The sequence below is a fragment of the Gymnoscopelus microlampas genome (assembly GCF_963454915.1).
Source record: "Gymnoscopelus microlampas genome assembly, chromosome: 22".
NCBI lineage: Eukaryota > Metazoa > Chordata > Actinopteri > Myctophiformes > Myctophidae > Gymnoscopelus > Gymnoscopelus microlampas.
The window spans coordinates 22,144,035-22,166,534 of NC_139959.1; the positions used below are offsets into that span (position 1 = coordinate 22,144,035).

Below are 22,500 nucleotides of genomic sequence, written 5' to 3' on the forward strand. Positions count from 1 at the left end.
TATTGAAGGGGAACGGTAGGACAGAGGTGCATCCTCCCAGTGGGGGCTCCTCACCCACACAGAAATGTGTGTGTGGGATTAATAATGGGCATGGGAGTGATATTAAAGTGTTTGCACATTTGGAGCACATTTCATGTTCAAGGTGATTTACAGGCACATTGTTAATTGACGCACCTTCTAAAAGCAACTGCTCTGTTGAAATTCACTCACAAGGAACTGTTGGTGGGCAGCCAGGTACCTAAACACTGACACGCACACACACACACACACACACACACACACACACACACACACACACACACACACACACACGCACACCCCCCTCTCACCTCATCTACACAGTCACACACCGGTTGGCACATAAAAATGCACATATTTTCACACAATCTCTCTCTCTCTCTCTCTCTCTCTCTCTCTCTCTCTCTCTCTCTCTCTCTCTCTCTCTCTCTCTCTCTCTCTCTCTCTCTCTCTCTCTTGTCTCTCCCTATGTCTCTCACATTGCTCACACGTGCACATAAAACACACACGTACGCACGCACGCACACGTGCACGCTCCTCACATCTCCACAGCACCCCTCCGAGCAGTTCTCCCTCTCATGGTGTTCTCATTAATCTTTTCACGGGGAGGGCACCCTCGCACTTATCCAACAGAGACGTCGCCTCCCCCCGTTGGCCAACTTGGCCAATCAGAGCCTCTCGTCTTTCCACGCCACAGTGAGCCGCGCGCCCACCGGAACCGTTAATGACCCTTTGCCTGAGGTCTCACATGGGGGGAACGAGACGCTAAGAGTTAGCGCTAATGCTACTTGGGAAGCTGCCCGCATTCTCTGTAATTACACCTGCTCTCTGGGTCCCCGCTGTGGCTTCAGATTATGGCCCATAGGGGGCGTAGCACGTCAGATGCCAGTGTAAAGTAACCAGTGGGGATGATGAAGCCAGTGTTTAATGGACATTGACACCCCCTTTTTTTGCAGCAAGCATTTACAGGTTTAAGTGAGGGCACTGGAAAATACTAAGGAGAAATGAGGAGAAATGAGAGGATGTACACTATATAGGACTTGGAATGGGAAAATGTTGGATGCAGATGTACGCACACACATGCTCTTTCTCTAAAACGCTTACAAACAGTGGTAGAAAAAAATACAGATATTTTTTACACGAGTAAAAGTAGCAATACCCCCAATATAAAAGTACAAAAGGTCGAGAGTACTTATTTGAAAATAGTAGCTCTACAAGCTCACAACGCATTGTGGGCTTGTAGATCAGCCAAAATATAATAGGCCTTTTAAGTGGTTAATATGTTTTTTAATAATAATCAAAACAGTACTTGAGTAAATGTATTTTATTGCGTACACATCAGCATGCATGCAGAGGTCAAGTACAGGCTAACCTGCGGGCCCTCTGAGGACTAACCCACCCAAACTGATCAATGCCCCGGGCCTCTTTGGGGGTTCTGCAGGCTCCTTTAAGGACATTGATCATCAACGTCGCTTATAAGATGACAAGATCCCTCGTGTCGCCCCCCCTCTCCAAGCTGTGGCCCCCGCTTTGAAATCCTATCGCTCCTGTCCCCACGTTGATGGAGCCCCCCCACCCCACCCCCGTGCGCTCTCCATCCCCCGGCTCCGCAGCCAATAGTTTTTTAGCAGAGTAGCGGGTATCACTGAGGCACACCGTGTCGATTCTATTGAACTGGCTTGCCGTGTCACGCGCAGTAAAGACCCCTTGATTGACTCCTGCTTGGATAGCATGTCCGACTCCATACATTAGTAATGCCGGGGGTTCGATAGATGGATGCACCGGGCTGATTGATGCAGACAGACGGCACGCATATCACACACACACACACACACACACACACACACACACACACACACACACACACACGCACACGCACACACACACACACACACACACACACACACACACACAGGACACAGGCTTTGAACCTGCATTCACCCATTTTCAACTTTATTTCCATATCATTGGTTCTCACTAATTGTCATTATAAGACGGCACCATTTCCATCTATTCACTCTTTCACTGTTAACTTTCACTTCCTGGAAGTTAGCAAGCTGAAATAGAAGCCATTGTGCTTGCATTAATGCAACATTTAACCTGCCTACTGATGATGTCACTGGTAGGCAGGTTTCTGAAATTCCCACAGCCCTCCTCTGACACACAGAGAGAGTAGACAGAGATGATACCATAAAATGAGCATTAGTGAGGACCAAGTATACGAAGATCGTGGTGTTGTGTGAAAATAACCGATTTACAAGCTCACAACAACACATTGCACGGCCCACAATGTGTTGTGAGCTTGTAGATCTGTTATCTGATTTTTATTTATTTATGTTTTACTGTGAATCAAAAAAAATATATATATATATTTATTTTTTTGCATTTTGGGGATGACATCCCCAAAATAGGGACGCCAGTCTCTATTTTGGTCTGGTCAAGACACGGACGCAAACGGTAACTAGTTGGCAGAGGCATACAACTGTGATGCGGTGTTTCTAGTGTAACAATTATTTCTGAGTGGAACATGACAGTGAGCATGAAAAAAATCATACAAATAAAACAATTGTGAAAATAGGTTGGAGTGCAATGAGTTGAAATGGGTGTCATATTCATCCATGTCCTTAAACAAAAGGGATAATAAAGAATATAGCCTATACTGCATATTGTAAAACAATGAAGCCTTCCTTACATGCCGGTCATCTCTCGCTCTGCTCTATCGATCCGAAATCCAAAATAAAATATTCACTCACTGATATTCACTCATACAATATGGCAGCTTTTCTAAAAGCTGCTGCAGCTGCTGTTCTTGTTGTCAGGCCAGGACCCATTACGCCTGATTTATAGGCTTCTTGATCGCACACCGGTGTTGTACGCCACTAATAGCAGATCTACTGGCTCAAAACTATCAACTTTACGGAAGGCTTGCGAGCGGAGGGCATAGAACGAGGCAGTGGTGGAAAGCAGTGGTGTAAAGTAACTAAGTACATTTACTTAAGTACTGTACTTACAGTAGGTACAATGTTGAGGTATTTGTACTTTACTTGAGTATTTCTAATTTCCAATACTTTTACTTCTACTCCACTACATCTCGGATCCAAATTTTGTACTTTTACTCCACTACATTTATTTGAAAACTGGTTACTATAGTTACTTTGTAGATTTTGATTATTATTACAAACACTGGATATAAGTGTGTTTTATCTGTCTGTCTCTGTTAACTTACTGATTTAGGAAGTGGAAAGATGCATTGTGAGGTTGTAGATCTGCTATTTTCAGCAAAGATATTTAACGTGGAGCGAAAACAGAAAAGACGCTAGTATAGAGACCTGGGCCTGGGGGACTCCTGGTCAACCAAGTATAGGGTTTAAGTCGTTAAGCACAGAGTACTTCTTCCCAGACTGGAGAGCTGTGTATAGAGCGGAGCTCGGCAGGCTGGCGGACTCTCCCACGCCTCGGAGCGTCTCCCTGGCTAAGTCCTGTCAGCACAGAGCACTGAGCAGTGAGAGAGAGAGAGAACAGAGGGGATGAAGGAATTGGGGTGAAGAGGGATACGGGGTGCTGCGGAGGGCAGCCCCCCAGCCCCCCCCCCCCCCCCCCCCCCCCCTCATCCCCCAACCCCATTCAAACTCACTTCACATCCCACACTGCACTTCCCACACATCAGGTGGGAAACAGAAGACTCCCACGAAGTTAATGGGCAGTTTAGGTGTGGGAAGCTCAGTGTATGTATGTATGTATGTATGTATGTATGTATGTATGTATGTATGTATGTATGTATGTATGTATGTATGTGTGTGTGTATGTGTGTATGTGTGTGTGTGTGTATGTGTGTGTGTGTGTGTGTATGTATGTATGTATGTATGTATGTATGTATGTATGTATGTATGTATGTATGTATGTATGTACGTACGTACGTACGTACGTATGTATATATGTACGAACGTACAGTACATTACATATGTATGTATGTATGTATGTATGTATGTATGTATGTATGTATGTACGTACGTACGTATGTATATATGTACGAACGTACAGTACATTACATATGTATGTATGTATGTAAGTATGTATGTAAGTATGACGTGACGTACGTATGTACACTAAGTGCCATGGATAAGGTAGACAAACCTATTATGGCCTAGACATGTATGCATTGTGTGTGTGTGCATGTGTGCATGTGTGCATGCGTGTGTACTACGCACATGTGTACGTGGGCGCATGAGTGCGAGCTTGTGTAATTGTCCATACCATATGCTGCAGCACATTACCTGCTCACACACCTCAAGGACTCTTTATTTAGCAATCATGACTGTGATTCCAGTTCATTTTAATACCTATAATTAAGCTGCTGTATGCGACACTCACACTCTCTCTCTCACACACACACACACACACACACACACACACACACACACACACACACACACACACACACGCATGTGCAGACACAAACATGCGAGTGCACGTCTCCTTCCTTTGCGGGAGACATCACATGCAGACACGAGCAAAGACAACATTTATTAGCTGTGTATTTGACCCAATTTGCTTGATTATGAAAACACCTGTGCGTCGGATTGGAATTTAATTGCATCACTTAGTTAACCCACTTAAGGGCCGTGTTGCTTAATTTGTTGGGATCAGCAGCCTTGCATAAGGGATGCGTTGACTCGGATTGTGGATAATTGCTATTAATTAGCGGCTGATACTTTATGGCTTGGAAGCCGCGATGAGCAACATAGATGTTGGGAGGGAGGGAGGGACGGCGAGCAACAAATGGCAATAGATAATGGATGAGGCGATAAGAGGGAAGAGGGCAATTTAGCCGGAGCTGTGGCGCTTTGTGCAGCCTTTGTGCAGCCTCGTTGTTGTTTCGCGGCTAATAGGATCGACGGCGGGGAGGCGCAATATGCCGCGTGCCCCCTCACTGTCAATCAGAATCCCATTACTGCAGAGGTCAGAGATGCTCTGCTCCAGGCGAGCAGAGAGGAAGCCTCGGCGGGCCCGCTATTTCCACCAAGAAAGAGGAAATCAGCTCCCACCTAACAATATTTTCTGTCTCCCACATTTCAAGGGGAACTTTCAACTTTTGTCAGATATAAGAATGCGTGGGCGGCTGTCTCTCAGTAGACAAAATGAAATAAAAACTCGAGTCGAGATGCTCGCTCTCTCTCTCTCTGTCTCTCTGTCTCTCTCCCGCTCTGTAACACAGAAGAAACCTGACTGAGCGATTTGAGCTCATAGCCTCATGGGTAATTTTATGAATACCTTTTGTTCACAGCCGGTGGTTGGCACACTCAATAATGCCTCGAGCAATATCAATTTGAAAGAGCCGCACCAAAACAAACCAAAACAAAAAACACCTCAGCCCCGCATGAATATTTATCACTGGAGGATGCTGGAGCGGTGTGTCCAAAAGACCCCCCCCCCCCCCCCCCCCCCCATCCCTCCCTCGGGGATGGAATAGGGAAAGGATTTGCCATTAAAATAGCATTAAACGCAACGTTTACCTCATTCCTGATTCCGCGTTGCTGCAGCAGCAGCGTTAAGTGGCGGGTGGTGGTTGGCGGTTGCAGGACCCACTTGTGATTAGGGTGTACCAATACTGCCGATGGCGACGAGACCCTGCGGGCCCCTTTTCCTGACGTTCGCCCACCATCCCGCCGCTGGCTAAGCTATATAGCTGTCGCCTCCGTGGCGGCTGACTGGCACGGCGAGTGCCATTTAACGGGAGCTGAAGGTTAAGCGCCCGAAAAAGGGGGGGCCTCGTCGTGGACTGGCGGAACCCCCCTCCCCTCTTCCCCCCAGTATCGCCTAGAGTGGTTTGAAAAGAGAAGGGAAGAAACACAGAAAGAGAGAGAGAGAGAGAGAGAGAGAGAGAAAGTACAGGGTGAAGACCTACTGTACAGCTAATCACAATGAAAGTAGCAGATTTTTTTTTGTTGCAAGCAGTCCTCTATGCCACCCGCTTCATGTAGCCACGACACGCGATAAGCTAATCATGCATTACTAAACAAAATGTCTGCTTATCAGTGTTTTGTGTTCAATCCAACAGCACATTGGGCCGTGCTGGAAGAATGCAACGTGGCACTGATTGTGGCTTTACAACAAAAAAAACTCATATACTGTGGGTAAACTCTCATATACTGTGGGCTATTGTACTGTATATGAGCATTGCTTGTAGTTACAAGACAATAAAACAATTCATAACGGTTTTAGCTTTTCATTTAGTGATCTTGTTTTCCTTTCCTATTTAATCCATCCTCCAATTCACTGAGCTCTCTGGCCTCTGTCAGCAGTGTGTTTATTTTATTTTGCTTTATTTTATTTTCGCTTTTACTCCCCAATCGTTTGGCCAATTGATTCCTCCCCACACACATTTTTGTGTTGTCACAGCTGTTGTATCCTACTGACTCACCTGCCAGTGAGGAGCCTCCACTGGGAGGACGTAGAGCCTTCGTCCTAGTAGAGCCTTTGCCCTACTCCTCTCGCCCAACACTCCATGCTGACATATGTGCTGCCCTATAGCCCGTAGGAATACATGCAGAGACACCCTCCCCGCCCGGCTTCCCTCCCCAGAACACTGGCCAATTGTGTTTGTATAGACGCTCGACAAAGCCGGATACTTTACCACTGCGCCACCCGAGCGCCCCTGTTTTTATTTTATTTTATTTTATTTTATTTTATTTTATTTTATTTTATTTTATTTTATTTTATTTTATTTTATTTTATTTTATTTTATTTTATTTTATTTTATTTTATTTTATTTTATTATTTTATTTTATTTTATTACACTGCCAGTGACTGAAGCCCTAGTCCAATGTGGTCTGAGAGTAATTGAGCTTCTGAACGAGGTCTTTTACTTTTGTACTGTACTTCAATAAAACTAACATTGTCTGGAGCCAAATGCTCCAATGAAAATGGTCTAATGACCCCTGCCTCAAAATCATCCACATCTGCAGAAAAAGGAGGAGGAGAGTAGTCAGAGTACAGGGTAAAATGTAGGCATTGATTTAGCACTGTTGTTCCCAAACCTTTGTGAACAACTGTGATGGTCTCATTTTCAGAGCATGCAAGGCCATCATTTTAATGATCGATCAATTGATTGAATTCCGGCTTGAATCAACGGAACCAACGATAGCTGATTTATTGGCATCACATACTGTATTCAAGGTTTGAAAGAAAACAATACATGCTGCAGTAGACCCCGGGTAGAATCAACCGCTGCTTTATAATTTGTCATACCAGTGTTGCGTATAGAAAAGCTCAGCTGTGAGGTTGTAAATGGCCCACAATGACCTTCCCAAGATAGGGACTCCAAGCTGAAAGTGGTTAATGATGATCGGTTTCCACAGAAGTTATTTATCCGCACCTGGTGCAACAACACACAGGTGTGAGGATGTCTTGTGTGCAAACACATTTACACTGCCGAGAAGTGAGGCTAAACAATAATGTAGCCTACGGTGTGACCGTGTGACAGTTTTTAAAACTAAACAGCACTTGAACAGGCTGTGTGCTCCCTGCAGAGTGCCCATGCAAAATCCTGGAAAACCATGAACACCTGGATTTACAAATAAATGGAAAATAGTGTCAAATTATGTTTTTTTCCTTGGAAATATGTTATGTGTATTAAAAAAAGATATGTCTACAGATTATAGTCAGATAAGTGTAGGTGAGTGTCCTAGATACACCCAACACCCTGTACTTATAATCACACCTTGAAATTAACTAGTTTAGTTTTGACTACACTACATTGTTATGAAGGTTGTCATAACTCGTAACTTAGCTTTTTCCCTCCTGTCTTTTCTAAAATGTGTTCCTAACCAGAGGAAATCACTCACCCACTCTCAACCATGTATTATAAAAGTACCCAACAATCAATTTAAACAGGCAATCATAATAGAGACAGATGCTTACGGTACGTGGCATTTGCAGCTACAGTAGACGTATATAATCAACCTTTCGTTCAAGTCGCTAAACATAGCCCTTCTGTGCCTATGAAAGGCTTAAAGCGCAGATGGATTGATTCAGCTCAAGAAGGGGAACATTTTCTTCACGCAACATCGAAAACAACTTCGACTGAAGTGAAATAAATACGTCTTCATGTGTGAATACTTTGACCAGGTTGACAATCGCGATGCATTGTAAAGCTTGTAGATCGAATATTTTTGCTATATTTTTGACATCGTCACAATACGATATTATCGTCACAATATCGATCTTGAGGTATTTGCATGTGCATGTGTGGCATTGAAGGTAGTCTAACAGAGGCCTGTTAGAAGCAGGCAAGCAGTGCTGGGTAATAAGACTTCAAATCAATATCACGATTATTTCAAACTTTTGCCTTGATTGCGATTAATAAAGGATTTTTTGATAGTTAAAATAGCCAATCTACAAGCTCACAATTCATCGCGATGCGACACGTTGTGAGCTTGTAGATCAGCTATTTTTGCTACTGTATGTTGTACCCCAAAATTGTACAACAAAGTATAATACAGGGTTAAGTGGTTAATCTGAGTAATCAATGATTATAAAAACTCTATTTTCATGTCGATTCATTAATATTTAATAAATAAATAAAATAAACCTGCTTCTCGATTATTCGTATTAACCTACATAAGCCAAATTCGGTTATTTGTTGTAAATCGGTTTGGATATGTTTTCGTTTGATTGCCCAGCCTTGCCCCGAGGACCTCTGACACCACCAGGGCAAGTTGCAGATGAGATCAGAGATGATCAGAGTGTTGCTGATTGGTTTACGAGGAGGGGCTGTGCGTTGTTCCTGGGGATTGTTATATTTATCCCAGGATCAAGCTATAAGCTGTGTTAAAGCTGTGCCTGCCGTGCTTCTGCTGGAGAGTCTGTGGGCCTGGGGTGATGGCGTGTGTGTGTGTGTGTGTGTGTGTGTGTGTGTGTGTGTGTGTGTGTGTGTGTGTGTGTGTGTGTGTGTGCGTGCGTGTGCGTGTGCGTGTGTGTGGATCAGAGAGGCCAGCTGTCACCGGAGTCACTAAGATGTAAGTGAACCCGATAGAGGGGCAATCTCATGTCATCTCTGTCCTCGACACCTTCCATCTGTGTCTCTATCTCTCAGTGTGTCTTAAAAGTGGCCGATATCTAAAAAGTACTTTTTGAATACACCAAGATGGACTACAACTATCATAATTACAGATGTGCCACTTCAAAACTTCACATGTCCTGCCATTGCCAAGACAGTACATTTTCAGGGGATTCCCAGGGCAATAAGAGGGACAAAGAAGGGCATTTAAAATGCTGAATTATTTTTGATGATCACTGCTTTTATGATGCTAATTAATTTGAGCAACTGGTCAAATCACCTTTCGCCTCATAATGAGTCTGACACCTCCTTCAACACACATTATTTTGTTCTCATGTATATGGATGTCTGTTGAAGGGAAAAGTGGGGGTGTGTAGTGACAACTTCTTTTCAGGGGCAAAACAGTGCATTTTAAGGGCAGAAAAGGGAGGAAAAAAATGCATTTTCATTGCAGTTTCAGGGAAAGAACAGTAACGTGTGAAGTTTTGAAGTGGCACATCTGTATGCCATATTATATGGCTTTTGTTGTTGTTTTGGGGGGGAGGGGGAGGGGGGGTATACAAACCCGGATACAGTAATATGTCACATTTGTGGCATGCTTTTTGAGTTGTGATCTATAGACGCCCCTCAACATGTGATTCCAATTTGGGTTTGATTGGATGTTGTGTTCATGATCTAATTTTGGAAGCCAAATGGGGTGTTATACTTTTACACTCATTGTCACATGAGTCCTGAGATCGTGTGGACCTAATTTGGTGGAAATTGGTAAAGGTAAAAACAGTGACATTTATGGGTCCGTCTAAGATAAGTCATTTGTGACACTCTGTTGTATAGATTCCCCTCAATAATAGTGATTCAAATTAGGGATCGATAGGACGATGTGTTCATTGGAAGCCAATCCAATGAACATACTCTTTGTAGGATAAGTGTGAGTGTGCAAGATCTGTAGGAGGAGGAGAAAAAATGACGGTTGACGGACAATCTGATTAAGCGGAAATTGGAGTGGCCTATATGGGGAGTTTCGCCATGACCCAAGGAATAACAAACAATACATTTTGGATAACGATTGGAAAATGTGGGGGTGTTGGTGACCTACTGGCTATGTACACAAAAGGTTTGCAGCAGGGTTGCCATGTCTGCTTATTATAAGGGACTTAAGGCTTATTTTTCTGTAAAGTTGCTTGTAAATATTGGTGGTTGCGTTTTTTTGGGCTTGTTTCTTAATGTTAAACCAGTGGTTCTCTGTTTTTTTGTTGTTGAAAATAGCAGATCTACAAACTCACAACGCATTGCATCGCGCCGTGTTGTGAACTTGTACATCGGCTATATCCAAATAGCCATAGCCTAGTCCAGGGGGAGGCAACCTTAGGCACGGGTGCCAACATTGGCACAGGGGAGGGAGGGCGATCACTGGCACACTGGCATAAGAGTGAGAGAGAGTTTCTTTTTTTTTTTAAATTAAATATATTAAACAAAGTTTAGTCAGTTAAATTAAGTCCCCTCACATTTATATGCAAATGACATCCTGCTCATAATTCTACATTCATTCAAACCGATAACTCTGACTAGGGAGGGAGTCTGGGAGATAGGTGGGTTATTGTCTAATGATCATTACATCCTGATGTGAAAGACAATATTTGTAAAGAAGGAAAAAAAGGTTGTTATGTATTGCATTGTATTATGTAATCAAAATCAGTTGGAAATATAGCATTTTGATGCAGTGTCTCATAATTAAACTTAATGTTATGGCACACTGACTATCCATGTCAAAAGGGTTGCCGACCCCTGGCCTATAGTCGCTTCTTTTGGGCTTGTATCCACAGACATGGTTGCTTATTTCTCTCGCAAAATCTGACAACACTGGTTTGGAGCACACACAGATAGACATGGGAGAAAACATTACAGTGGAGATAAAAAGGGAATGTCTTGGGGAGTCATGTGCGCCGATGGCTGGGGAGCAGATGTGATCATGTGTCAGTGTGACATGTCAGGTTTTGGCCTGGGCCTGTCTTATCTTGTATCCACTGCCATTGCTAACCGGGGGGTGTTGAATGGACACACCACTACAAAGGCTGTGGCACAGGTCCCCACAGGAGAGTACAGTTACACGCCATGGCTGGGAGTGAGCACAACCAACACCATTATCCTCTCTGTCTCACCGTCTCTCTTGGGCTGAAAAAAACAGCATCAACTTCAACACTGCTGCGCACTTCTATTACTCTCAGCTGTGGGATCCATGTGCTGTAGTAGGGTTCACTTTTGAACCAACAATGTTCCTTTTTTTCCCCGCCAGTACTCTCTCTGTAATAACAAAAATCTTATTTCAGTTAAAGGTAGGGTAAGTGATTTACTTTGGTTAAAATAAGTGTTAAATAGCTCTATATTATGATAGTACTCATTGATATAGAGTGTTTGTTCAGTGAAAGGAGTCTCCATATCTCTCCAGCTCTTTATTAAACAGATGTATGCATTTTCAGTGCTCTCTCCTGATTGGCTTACATTTTGTCACCTACCTGAAAATGTACATATATTCTGTTTACTAAAGAGTTGGAGAGACCCCAACGCGTTGGGTTGGAGAGCGAAGTTGGAGAGCGAAGTTGGAGAGCGAACAAACGCTCTGTAGCAATGATTATTATCAGAATATAGTACTTTAAGCAGGCCGCTCTATTAGCTCAATGGTAAAAATAACATCAGCACTTGGACAGGAAACCGGGTTCAAATACGGGATCGAAGAGGAAAGTTACATAGTACTGCTTTAAGTCCATACTTCTCAATTTCAACATTGCTATTTATTTAGAACCTTTTGTCATTTAATTAGAAAGTAATTGTTATAACACACATGTACAAACACAGCCAATTGCGTTGTTGGCGTGCAAGGCCAAGCTGGAGTCACCGTGGAGGAATCAAACCAAAGTCTTGGTGGTTGGGCAGTAGCTCATATTCTCTCTCTCTAGCACTGGATCATGTAGGGTTGGGGTCCGGAACCGGAGAAACCGGATCCAGAATGTAGGAACCAGGAATCGGTTCCATCACATTTGGAACCGTTTCCGGAAGCGGTTTTATCACACTGTCAGAGCTGGTATGTGGACTTCACGTCTGCTGTACAATTACAATACCGGTGGTTCTTGTTATGGAAAAATAATATTCCGTTCGGATGAAGTTTTAAGGTTGTTTATTCGGAAGATTTTCAGCAAAGACAGCATACAGCAACAATGAGGAGCAGGGCTTTCACCCTGCTCCCACAGCCCATCCGGGCACCAGCCTCCCAAACACCCATCTTACACAGTCTTTATAGTCCACATTGTACCAAGGATACTATCCTAAATAGTCATATAAGGTATGTACTAATTATAAGAGAGACAAATACGCAGTTAAGGATGCTCTCCTAAATGGTCATAGAAGGTCTGGACTAAAGATAAGATCGACACAGACATAGCTACACACATACAAATCGCTGACACAGTGAATGTAGCATGGGAGATCCAGATCAGCTGTTAGATTGACAGCTGTTGAGAAAAGTGTTTGACTCGACTAAAGAACCCTGCTGTGTGACTACTATTCTAGGGCCAAAATATAGATAGATACATAACAGGTTGGCATTCTAAAATAGCCATTACATTCTCAAACTTTATAATTTCATGGACCACCATAACTCTTGAGAGTGTACAAACATGTGTACACTCTGAGAGGTACAGACCTCTAAGGGTCCATTTGGAAAAAGGAACCGTTAAGGAATTGGACCGTTAAGAGGGAATCGTTAAGGAACCGGAATCGTTAAAATCCTAAAGGATCCCAACCCTAGGATTATGTTTGATGTGGTTCAGACCACATTGATATGTTTAGGTTTGTTGCTGCAGTTAACCTGGCTAGCCATCAGCCACAGGCTCTTCTGCATTTTACTTTCCATGATATTTCCTGTGTGCGTGCATGTATCATTTCCTGTGCAAGCCCTAAATTTGCATACCTGTATCAGGGGGAAATGTACTGTAGGGTGCAGACATTGTGAAAAATATGCCAGTGAAAAATTATATAATACAGTGTGTGCATGTGCGTGTGCGTGTGCGTGAGCGTGTGCGTGTGTGTGTACACACAGTATACTGTAAGAAACTCCTAGAGTATGACTTTAATTCATAGCATCAATTTAAAATAAACCACACTAATTACATAATGTTGAAAGACCAACTAATTTAGTTCGATTAATCACTTCCTTGAAATTGAACATTTTATTTGAGAATACCTTCTTCAAGGATTTGTTTTAATGACGACATCATAAATATGACGACAGGCAATTCAAATTCATTCGACAACCTTACAAAAATATGTTATTCCGTATTAACCATGGGGTTCAGCTGTTTTTGAATAGCCAATGTATAAATGGATTACATGGTTAAAAGGATTGTGATAATGTATTAACTACCTTTTCTGGGGACCCCCTGGAACCCCATTGCCTTAAGCAACACATGCTCTTTCCAGACAAAAAGAAGCACTCCCACTGCCTTGCACGTACCGCAGACGGATAATCTTCCCGGTGCTTAAGGGGTCCCAACACGCAGCAGGACTTCTCACCATTCCCACTCCCCAATACACGTACACACGGACACACACAATCCTTCTCCTCTCTCATTCTCGGCCCACCGTAACCTTGCCGTGTCCCACCCCACCCCACCCGATGTGACCTCAGCGCGATTAAGTGTCCTCCGATGAGACAATTAAAACCTGGGGGCCTTGGCGGGTGGCAAAGAAGAGGAGCGGGGAGGGGTGAGAGAAAAGAATGAATGTGGAATCAACGTGCTCCGCCGAGTGGCGCCTAGCTACGTCGAGCGGGAGGCGAGAGTTGGTGCGTCTTGAAAATGCCAGTCAAGGACGCACTGCCCTTTACATGCACTGAAAAGACAGAAAGTGACTCAGTAAGCGTTTGACGTACAGTACAGGTAGCTTTGTTCTTCTCTCTTTTTTTTACCACTCTCTCCTCTGCTGCTGACAGGTGCAAGTGCAACCTTCACGCCAACAGCTGCGTGTTCGACAAAGAGAGGCTGGCTTGCGAGTGTGAGCACAACACCACAGGCCCCGACTGCGGCCGCTGCAAGAGGAACTACCAGGGGCGGACGTGGAGTGCCGGCTCCTACCTACCCATCCCCAAGGGCACGGCTAATATCTGTGAGTATACACACGCAGCGCACACGTTCACACGTATACCACAGGACAGTATACAGTATATCAACATACGTGCACACACATGCCCACGTGATACGGAGATTATGTTTGCATCCGTGCAGGGTTAATAAGTCAATTACAAAAGAGCGGGCTAAAGCACTGGTTCTCAAACTGGGGTCCCCCAGGGATCCTTCAGGGGGATCCAGCAGAATGTGTTAGCATAGCATCACAATCATTTACTTTATCCATATTTGATAAATATATACTTTGGCAATTGTTCAAAAATGTTGATTGAAAAATGTTGGTCGGTCCACGGCCAAATACATACATTCATTTGGGGGTCCTTGACATGAAAAAGTTTGAGAACCACTGGGCTAAAGTACAAATACAGTACATAAAAGCACACCCACATGCATGATGTGAACCATCATGGCATGGAGCTTTGCAGCCATAGGTCGCATCACCATTACATAAACAGTGTGGGCGTCTTTATCCCCAAGGTTCAAGGTGTTCTGTATTGTTACTCTTATGAGTGGTGATGCGTATTCTGTTCTGTGGGTTAAGGTTTACAGTATGTGGGATGACTGTGTTTGTGTGTGTTTGTTTAGACTTCAAAGCGTAGTCCTAGTTTCATTATACGTAGCATTTGATTTCAAAGCCCCAAACAGTCGGCATAACTGCCAATATTTTGTTCAAGTTGTAGACTTCCAGGTACTGTAGGCTGGGCAGGATGCGGCATATCCACTAATGGGGGGCGCCCGCTGGCCTAGCGGTCCAGGCGCATACCACCTTATGCTGGTAATCTAGTTTGACGGCGTGTCGCCGGTTCGATGGCCAACCCCGACGACCTTTGCTGTGTGTCACCCCCCCATCTCTCTCCCCATTTCCTGTCAGCCTTACCTATCAATAAAGGCAGAAAAAGCCCCCAAAAATATCTTTAAAAAAAGAAATACCCCCCTACTACCCGCTTGTTTACATACATTCTGACGTGGCCTATTGCACGCCATTCGTAAGCCAGCTAGCATGCTACTGTAACGCATCTGAAGTGAAAGGCTGTACTAAGTTACAGAGAGGACAGACACAGTGCGAGTGCGACCTCTGACCCGGTCACCGCCGCAGGCAGATACCGCTACTGGTAAGGAGGTCACATGTCCTGTCCGGAGGCTACGGACTCGCCATAGTCTTCTATACAGACGCGCGGAAAGTGGAATACAGCTGGCGTTTGCAGCGCAGGGATGCTCTTTGCAAGGATGCACCCCCATGCCGGCCAGATGGCGGCAGGTGCTGCGTTCTACACTGTTAAAATCCCCGGACCGCTGATTGAACTCTGAAGAGGGTGAAAACGGACCTGCGCGTCCGTTTTCACCCTCTTCAGAGTTCAATCAACGCTGAGGATTTTACTGTGTAGACCCTTCTTCCTGCTGGCATACTTTCTACCAAGTCTTGCTTTCTTTTTTCGTCTTCTCTCGCTCCTTTGCCCCTTTCTAGACTATCACATATCACACACACACACACAGACACATGCGCTCGCTCGCACGCATACACACACACACAAGCACGCGCGCACACACACACACACACACAAGGATCTAGGAATGTCAGTTGGCAGCTATATACGACAGAGGCACGACAAGGAGTGGTGGCTATTAGTTGGAGTGTGCTGGCATTTCTAAACCCGGTCTTATCCCCACTTCCTTTTGTTATTGCATCCATTGTGACTCCTGCTCTCTCTCTCCCTCTCTCTCTCTCTCTCTCTCTCTCTGGCGTTGGATGTCTGCAGGCTGGCGGCTGATGGCTTATTCTTTCGTCCCCGGGGTTCAGAGTTATGAGACTTAGGGAGGGTTAGTGAAATGGCCAATTCCCAGACCTCAGATTGACAGCACATTATTAAGAAAGCGGACACACATGCACGGGAGCACATCCAAGTGCAGACACACACACACACACACACACACACACACACACACACACACACACACACACACACACACACACTGTCCCGCGAGTGATGAAAGACATTCTTAGTACAAAGTGCATTATTACACGTTGACTTGGCGAGGGCAAAAATCCATAGTGTAATAATGCTGTGAAAGATCTATAGGAATTCATGGCTGTCCCCCCCAGAATTGAGAAAAATGCACCGGATGAAAATAAAAAATAAAACCAATAAACAACTTTTGAAAAACTGCTCCTTGTGCTGTTTTGCGATTTTCAGACCCCAATCACAGCCCATTCTGATTCTACATCTCTGTCCACTCGCTGTCTGTCCGTCTGTCTCTGCCCCCCATCCCACATACACACTCTAAAACCAGTGAGCGTGCGCGCACACACACACACACACACACACACACACACACACACACACACGCTGAACCTAGTGAGCATATGCCCGGCTCAGTGGAGGCAAATTTGTCAAAGACGAAAATGTAATTAAGATTTAATTTCTTTCTACCGTGGCCATCAAGTGATGGGTAACGAGATTGGTTAACAAGATCGATGGATCACCCTTGGGGGCGGGACGGTGGGGATGGGGTACATCCTCTCAACACGCTGTCACACTGTATCTCTGACAGGACAAGGCAAGGAGAAAGAGGAGAGAGAGGAAGGAAAAAAAGGAAGGGAGGACGGAGTGGGGGTGACTCATAAAAAAGGGACATATGTATGTACGTGATGGAGGAGTAGTGGGCATCACTCTCAGTCACAGATGAGTGCTGTTTCAGTCTCTCTCTCCCTCTCTCTCTCTCTCCACTGCACCCGCCTTGTGTCATGGGAGACAGACAGAGAGGGATCAGTTTTAGAATTACCCGTGGCAGTTCATTTCACTACGGCCAAGGGTGCCAAGGGAACCACAGGAGGTTAGCCGAGCCGCGGAGGAGAGTGTGAGAGAGAGTGAGAGAGAGACGGACAGACAGAGAGACAGAGAGACAGAGAGAGACAGAGAGACAGACAGACAGACAGACAGACAGACAGACAGACAGACAGACAGACAGACAGACAGACAGACAGACAGACAGGAGAGACACAGACAGAGAGAGTCAGAGAGGGAGAGAGGGAGAGAAGAATAAAATCGCTTTTTCCTGAGCACAGACATAAAGAGCAACATACATAAAAGTGGACTCCCACGACAGCCTTATAAATGTTCTCTGGCTCAAGCCCAATGTACGTATACTTTGTCGCACGGCGGCGTTGCGCGGCGAAAATATCCGACCTACAAGCTCACATGGCGCTGCAGACGCGCCGCCTTGTGAGCTTGTAGGTCGGCTATTTTTTGGTGCGCGACACTGTCATGCAACGGAGCAGAAATGAGGCTTCAGATGCCGTGTGACCAATGTTGTTGTCACCGGTACTCCGGGGGTTTGGGGAGAGTGTTCACCTGCTGGCAGGCTCAACGGCAGCCTTGTGTGGGCTCATGTCGGTTAATACGGTTGGCGCTGCGGATTTCGAGGCCGTCTGGGAGATATACGTGAGGCCATGGAAGAAGTGGGCAGTCACAATGCACCACCTGCACGCTCGCTGGAACACAATTTTTAGGTGGGGTTGGTGAAATGGTCAGCGGGCATTATGCGGCTGTAATGACATCATACTTCGCACTTGGGAAGTGAGAAGTTGATTGCTATTTTCCTGCCACACTGAAAAAGACAGTGTTCGTTCTGGACCACAGACGTTCAATCATGTTACATTCCTCAGGCCAGTATTTCTCAAACTTTTCCATGTCAAGGACCCCAAAATTGCATGTATTTGGCCGCGGACCCCCATCTGAAAAGGTTCTGTTACAGGGACCCCCAGAATAGAAGAAAAAATTACATATTTTCCAAAGATTTTCGTATTTTTTCTGAAATTTTCAAAAATAGCAGATGTTCAAGCTCTCAGCATGGCACAAAGAGACACACTGTGAGCTTGTAGTTTTGAATAGCCAACGTATAAATGGATTAAAATGATGGTTAAAATGATTGCTGGGGACCCCCTGGAACCCCAAGGACCCTTGACTTTGAAAACCAATGCCTCAGGCCTTCCCCACACATGTCGTCGTGTTCAGTTAACCACTTTCAACCTGGCGTCCCTAGTTTGGTCACGGCATTAATCAAAAATAGTGAAAATAGAGGATTTATAAACTCACAACTCTGTGCCTGCCTTCATTCACTCCCAAAGCTCTCGCCACACCTTCTGAATTCTGCTCCTGTGTTTACTGTAGTTTCATGGTGACCAACTATTTTATTCTTCTTTTTTGGCTGCCACAGTCATTCATCTGTCATTGGTGGGAGGCTCTTGCTCAATGTTTGTCTCTATCTGGAAACAAGGTCAGTGTCATAGTTGATTGGTTAGCGTCGTCAATCAATCAACAATGACATTGACCTATCACTGCCTCGCTGATTGGATCGCAAATTGCATTGTTTTGAAAACACATAGATGAAGATAAACTTATGTTAGGCTGGGTCCCTGGTTTGAACACATAGCATTTCAGGGTATATAACACATAGGTGAACACATACTGTAGGTGGATTTCTCTCAGGGAAGCTCTTTATATGATCGCTGCCACTTAATCATGACCATTCCTTGATACTAATGTTGTACTTTCATTTAAAAAAGTTTGTTTGTTCAAGGTTTTTCTACATTTCTGGGATAACTGTGTCTCTGTGTTTCTTTCGCAATTTATTTTCTTTATTTTTTAAAAACACATTACATGCTTAAATTCATCTCAACCTTATCTAGGCTTGTAAAAAAAAGAGGTCTGACTTATTTCCATTATGGTCCGTCTGCCTCTCTGGATACAAACAGCTCTCATTACACGATGACAAGTCCCTCAAGCAGTCCAATTAAAACTCAGAGTCAATAACCCTGAATTTCATTTATTGCTGTCCCCGTGATACCCGAACAGCAAATCAATAGCAAATGCAATAGGAAGTTAAACACTGAGCGAGGTTTATGAGTGGGGTCGTTGTTTTATGGAGTTGTTCTGCGTGAGAAGTTTTGTTGCCACAGTAAACGAGACATTTAAAAAGCAAGACTAGGTCAAAACCTATAGTCTTGGCTGGGCCGTCCGTGTATGGCTCGCTGGAGGGCTTTTAATTCGATGCTCATTACAGGAGCTCTATCCACCATTACATATGAGAGGACGTCTGTCAAATGTATTTTCTGTTTATTAAAGAGGTGGAGAGATGGGGAGACCCCTAGTTATTGAACAAACACTCTATAGCAATGCTTACTATCAGAATATAGTGCTTTAACCTTTTAACAAAAAAAAAATCACAAAAAATTTATACAAATACAAATATCACCTACCCTATACCTTTAATGTTGTACGGGTACTGACAACACAAATACAGACAAAATACGATCAAGTATAGTGATTTTTTGTTATCTGAAGCTGTCCTCTCTCTATGAGCATGTTTAAGATACAAGTACTGTATCCGCTACAATATTTTTAAAACGATTTGCTTATTTGATCCATCCGGTACAGAGCTTTGACTGAAGCAAGGCTCAGACTTTATGGATCCTCATCATAATGATTACTAGCCTAATCCCTGACCTGCAGGCCTTTGCCTGACTGATCACCACATGGGACAGTCTGCCACCCCATGGGAAACCTTGTGTGTTCGGTGAGGCAGTTTTCTTTCTTTCTTTTTCTTCTTCCTTTTGGAAAAAACAGCATGAGAGTGGCACTTAAAAGCTAACAGTGGTGGAACAAGTACTCACATTTTGTACTTAAGTAAAAGTATCAATACCGCGATGTAGAAATACTCTGTTACAAGTAAAAGTCCAAAATTCAAAATTGACTTGAGTAAAAGTACAAAAGTATTGGAATCAAAATGTACTTAAAGTACCGAAAGTAAAAGTACTCATTATGCAGAATGTCCTTTTTCACAAGTGTTCAAAATGTATAAAAATCTTTTGAAAATAGCCGATCTACAAGCTCACAATGCGACGCATTGTGAGCTTGTAGATCGGCTATTTTAAATGGCCGAAATGTATAGGGCTGAAGTGGTTTCTGTATGTTTTGCAATAATAATCCAAATCTACAAAGTAACTAGTAACTAAAGCTGTCAAATAATTGTAGTGGAGTAAAAGTAGTCCAGAAAAATGGAAATACTCCTGTTAAGTAAAAGTACAGTACCTCAAAATTGTACTGTAAAAGTACAGTACTTAAATAAATGTACTTAGCTACTTTACACCACTGGAAGCAAATAATATCCAGAGGAATGACACTTGACAGTGAGATTGTTTCAGTAATGTGTTGTTGCTAACACATCTTTGTACAGTCTGGGCGCAATTAATTCTGCTTGAAACTGAATGAAGTGTTTGGTATAATCTCCTTAATATATGCACCCATTTTTCCGAATATGCATTTCTATAAGGCTTCGTATCAATATAGAATTGCCGACACTCACACCCTAATGAAATAATAATAGACGAGTGATGAAATATCCTGAGCATGCATGCGTCAGAGATCACGCACTAGAGCTTCTATTCAAGTTAAACAAAAGATCAATGAATAAAATTAACATCACCATTGAAGTTGCATGGTCTGGGGGCTGTTTAATGTCATTATTGGCTAAATGGATTTAGATTGATTTTCATCAAATATCACATAGCATCACGTATGTACGGCTGGGTTACCATCTCTGCCAGAGCTCATGTGCATAGTGCAGTGCACTTGACCCATAATGCAGCCTAACTTCATTTCTTCGCTGTCGGGCAGAAACCTTGTATCTCCTCATTAGGGGGCCAAGCACGCAGTGCGTAGGCACCCTTTTGTATTTGTTGGTTTGAATATTCTTTCGACTTTTTTTCAGTTCTGATTTAACCGTGCAGTCGTTTTTTACGAAACTTGGTAGAGGGCTATGGCAAATGGCCCAAAAAAAGAAACTCAAAACCATTAGCCAAAGGGTGTCACTCAATTGAAAAATGCAAACTTTGAACAGGCGTTTGACCGACAGTCATGAAACTTCATTACACATATGCGTCACCTCATGAGGAACACCTTTGCCACTTTGACCGTTGATCTTTAGATCTTCCGTCATTTTGAATTGTGTGGAAAAACATTTACATTTGAACTTCTCCTGTGATTTTTTTGCAATCTGTGTGACTGTGAAACCTTCTACACACAATCTATGGACCATTATCTAAAATCCCAGATGAAGAGAAGTTTGTATGTGAAAAAAGTAAGCCTTCCATAAGATATTCTGCGCCTAGCTACATAGACTACAATTCCCAGAATTCCCTCAGCACTCAGCAAGTTGTTTTCAAAGCTCTTTTGTTAATTAAATGTACTTCTTTCTCTCAAGCTCAGTTTTAGAGTTGCAGTGGCTCGGGAATTACCACCAAAAAATATTATTATTGTGTGCAGAGGATTGTGTGCGATTGACTGTCCTCGCCAAACCTACCCCAGCAGGATGTCTGGTCAATGCATTTCAATGGGAATGTGTGTGGAAAAAACTTTTTCGCTTTTCACATGTGCGAGGGGAGCCTCTGTGTGCGGCCAGTGAGAACGGCTGCATTCATTAACATGGAGCGGAAGAAAATCAGTGTCTGTGCACTTATGCATGAGCGCCCTGTGGGGCAATTGGGCATGCCTAACACAGAACTTAATATATGGGCATACATCAAACATGTTAGACTTCTGTGTACCGCGGCAGGTCAAATTGCCCACTCAACACAAACATGGGGATGAATGCATTACCACCAACCATCAAACCATTCCCTATCCTCATTCAAAACTAAAAGATACACCTGTCGCAAATTGCAACCGGCCCTATAGATAAGTCTTCTAGCTTGCCACCAGAGAGTACCATCAGCAAGTTGAGGGTGTATCCTGTATCCTATATAGATGAAATTGCTATCCTTCCCTGAAAATGCATTTTCTGTTTACTACAGAGCTGCAGGGATGGGGAGACCCCTGTCACTGAACACACACTCTAATAATAATAATATATATATTTTTAAAGTGTATAAATTTACATTTTTCACTTTTGATCAAATTCTGTCTATTTTGTGTCTATGGTTTATTGTGCATATTGCATTGTTTGCCTCCGTATTGCTGCTTGCAGCTATATTTTCCACAAAAGAAATTCACAAATGAATGCCCTACTTCATCACACTACAACTGTTTTGGACATACAAGGTATGTCACACGACAGCGACAATTTGTTCCTAACTGATCCCTCAACGGTTGATTTTTTTCTCCACTGCACTCTGTACTGGAGAACCATATTAGATCGTTTGTAATAATAATTTATGATGATTAGAACTTGGGGGGTCAATATAAAGTATAT

At 43.6% G+C, this 22,500-nt stretch overlaps 1 protein-coding gene across 2 annotated transcripts in view; it reads left to right on the top strand.

Annotated features, from left to right (window-relative positions):
• ntng1a (netrin g1a) overlaps positions 1–22,500 on the top strand; it is a 161,796-nt gene that overhangs the window by 81,254 nt on the left and 58,042 nt on the right. For both annotated transcript variants that reach the window (XM_084049256.1, XM_084049257.1), the window contains exon 4: positions 14,061–14,233. In XM_084049256.1, coding sequence (XP_083905382.1) covers positions 14,061–14,233 — 173 coding nt within the window. The remainder of the gene's footprint in view (positions 1–14,060; positions 14,234–22,500) is intronic.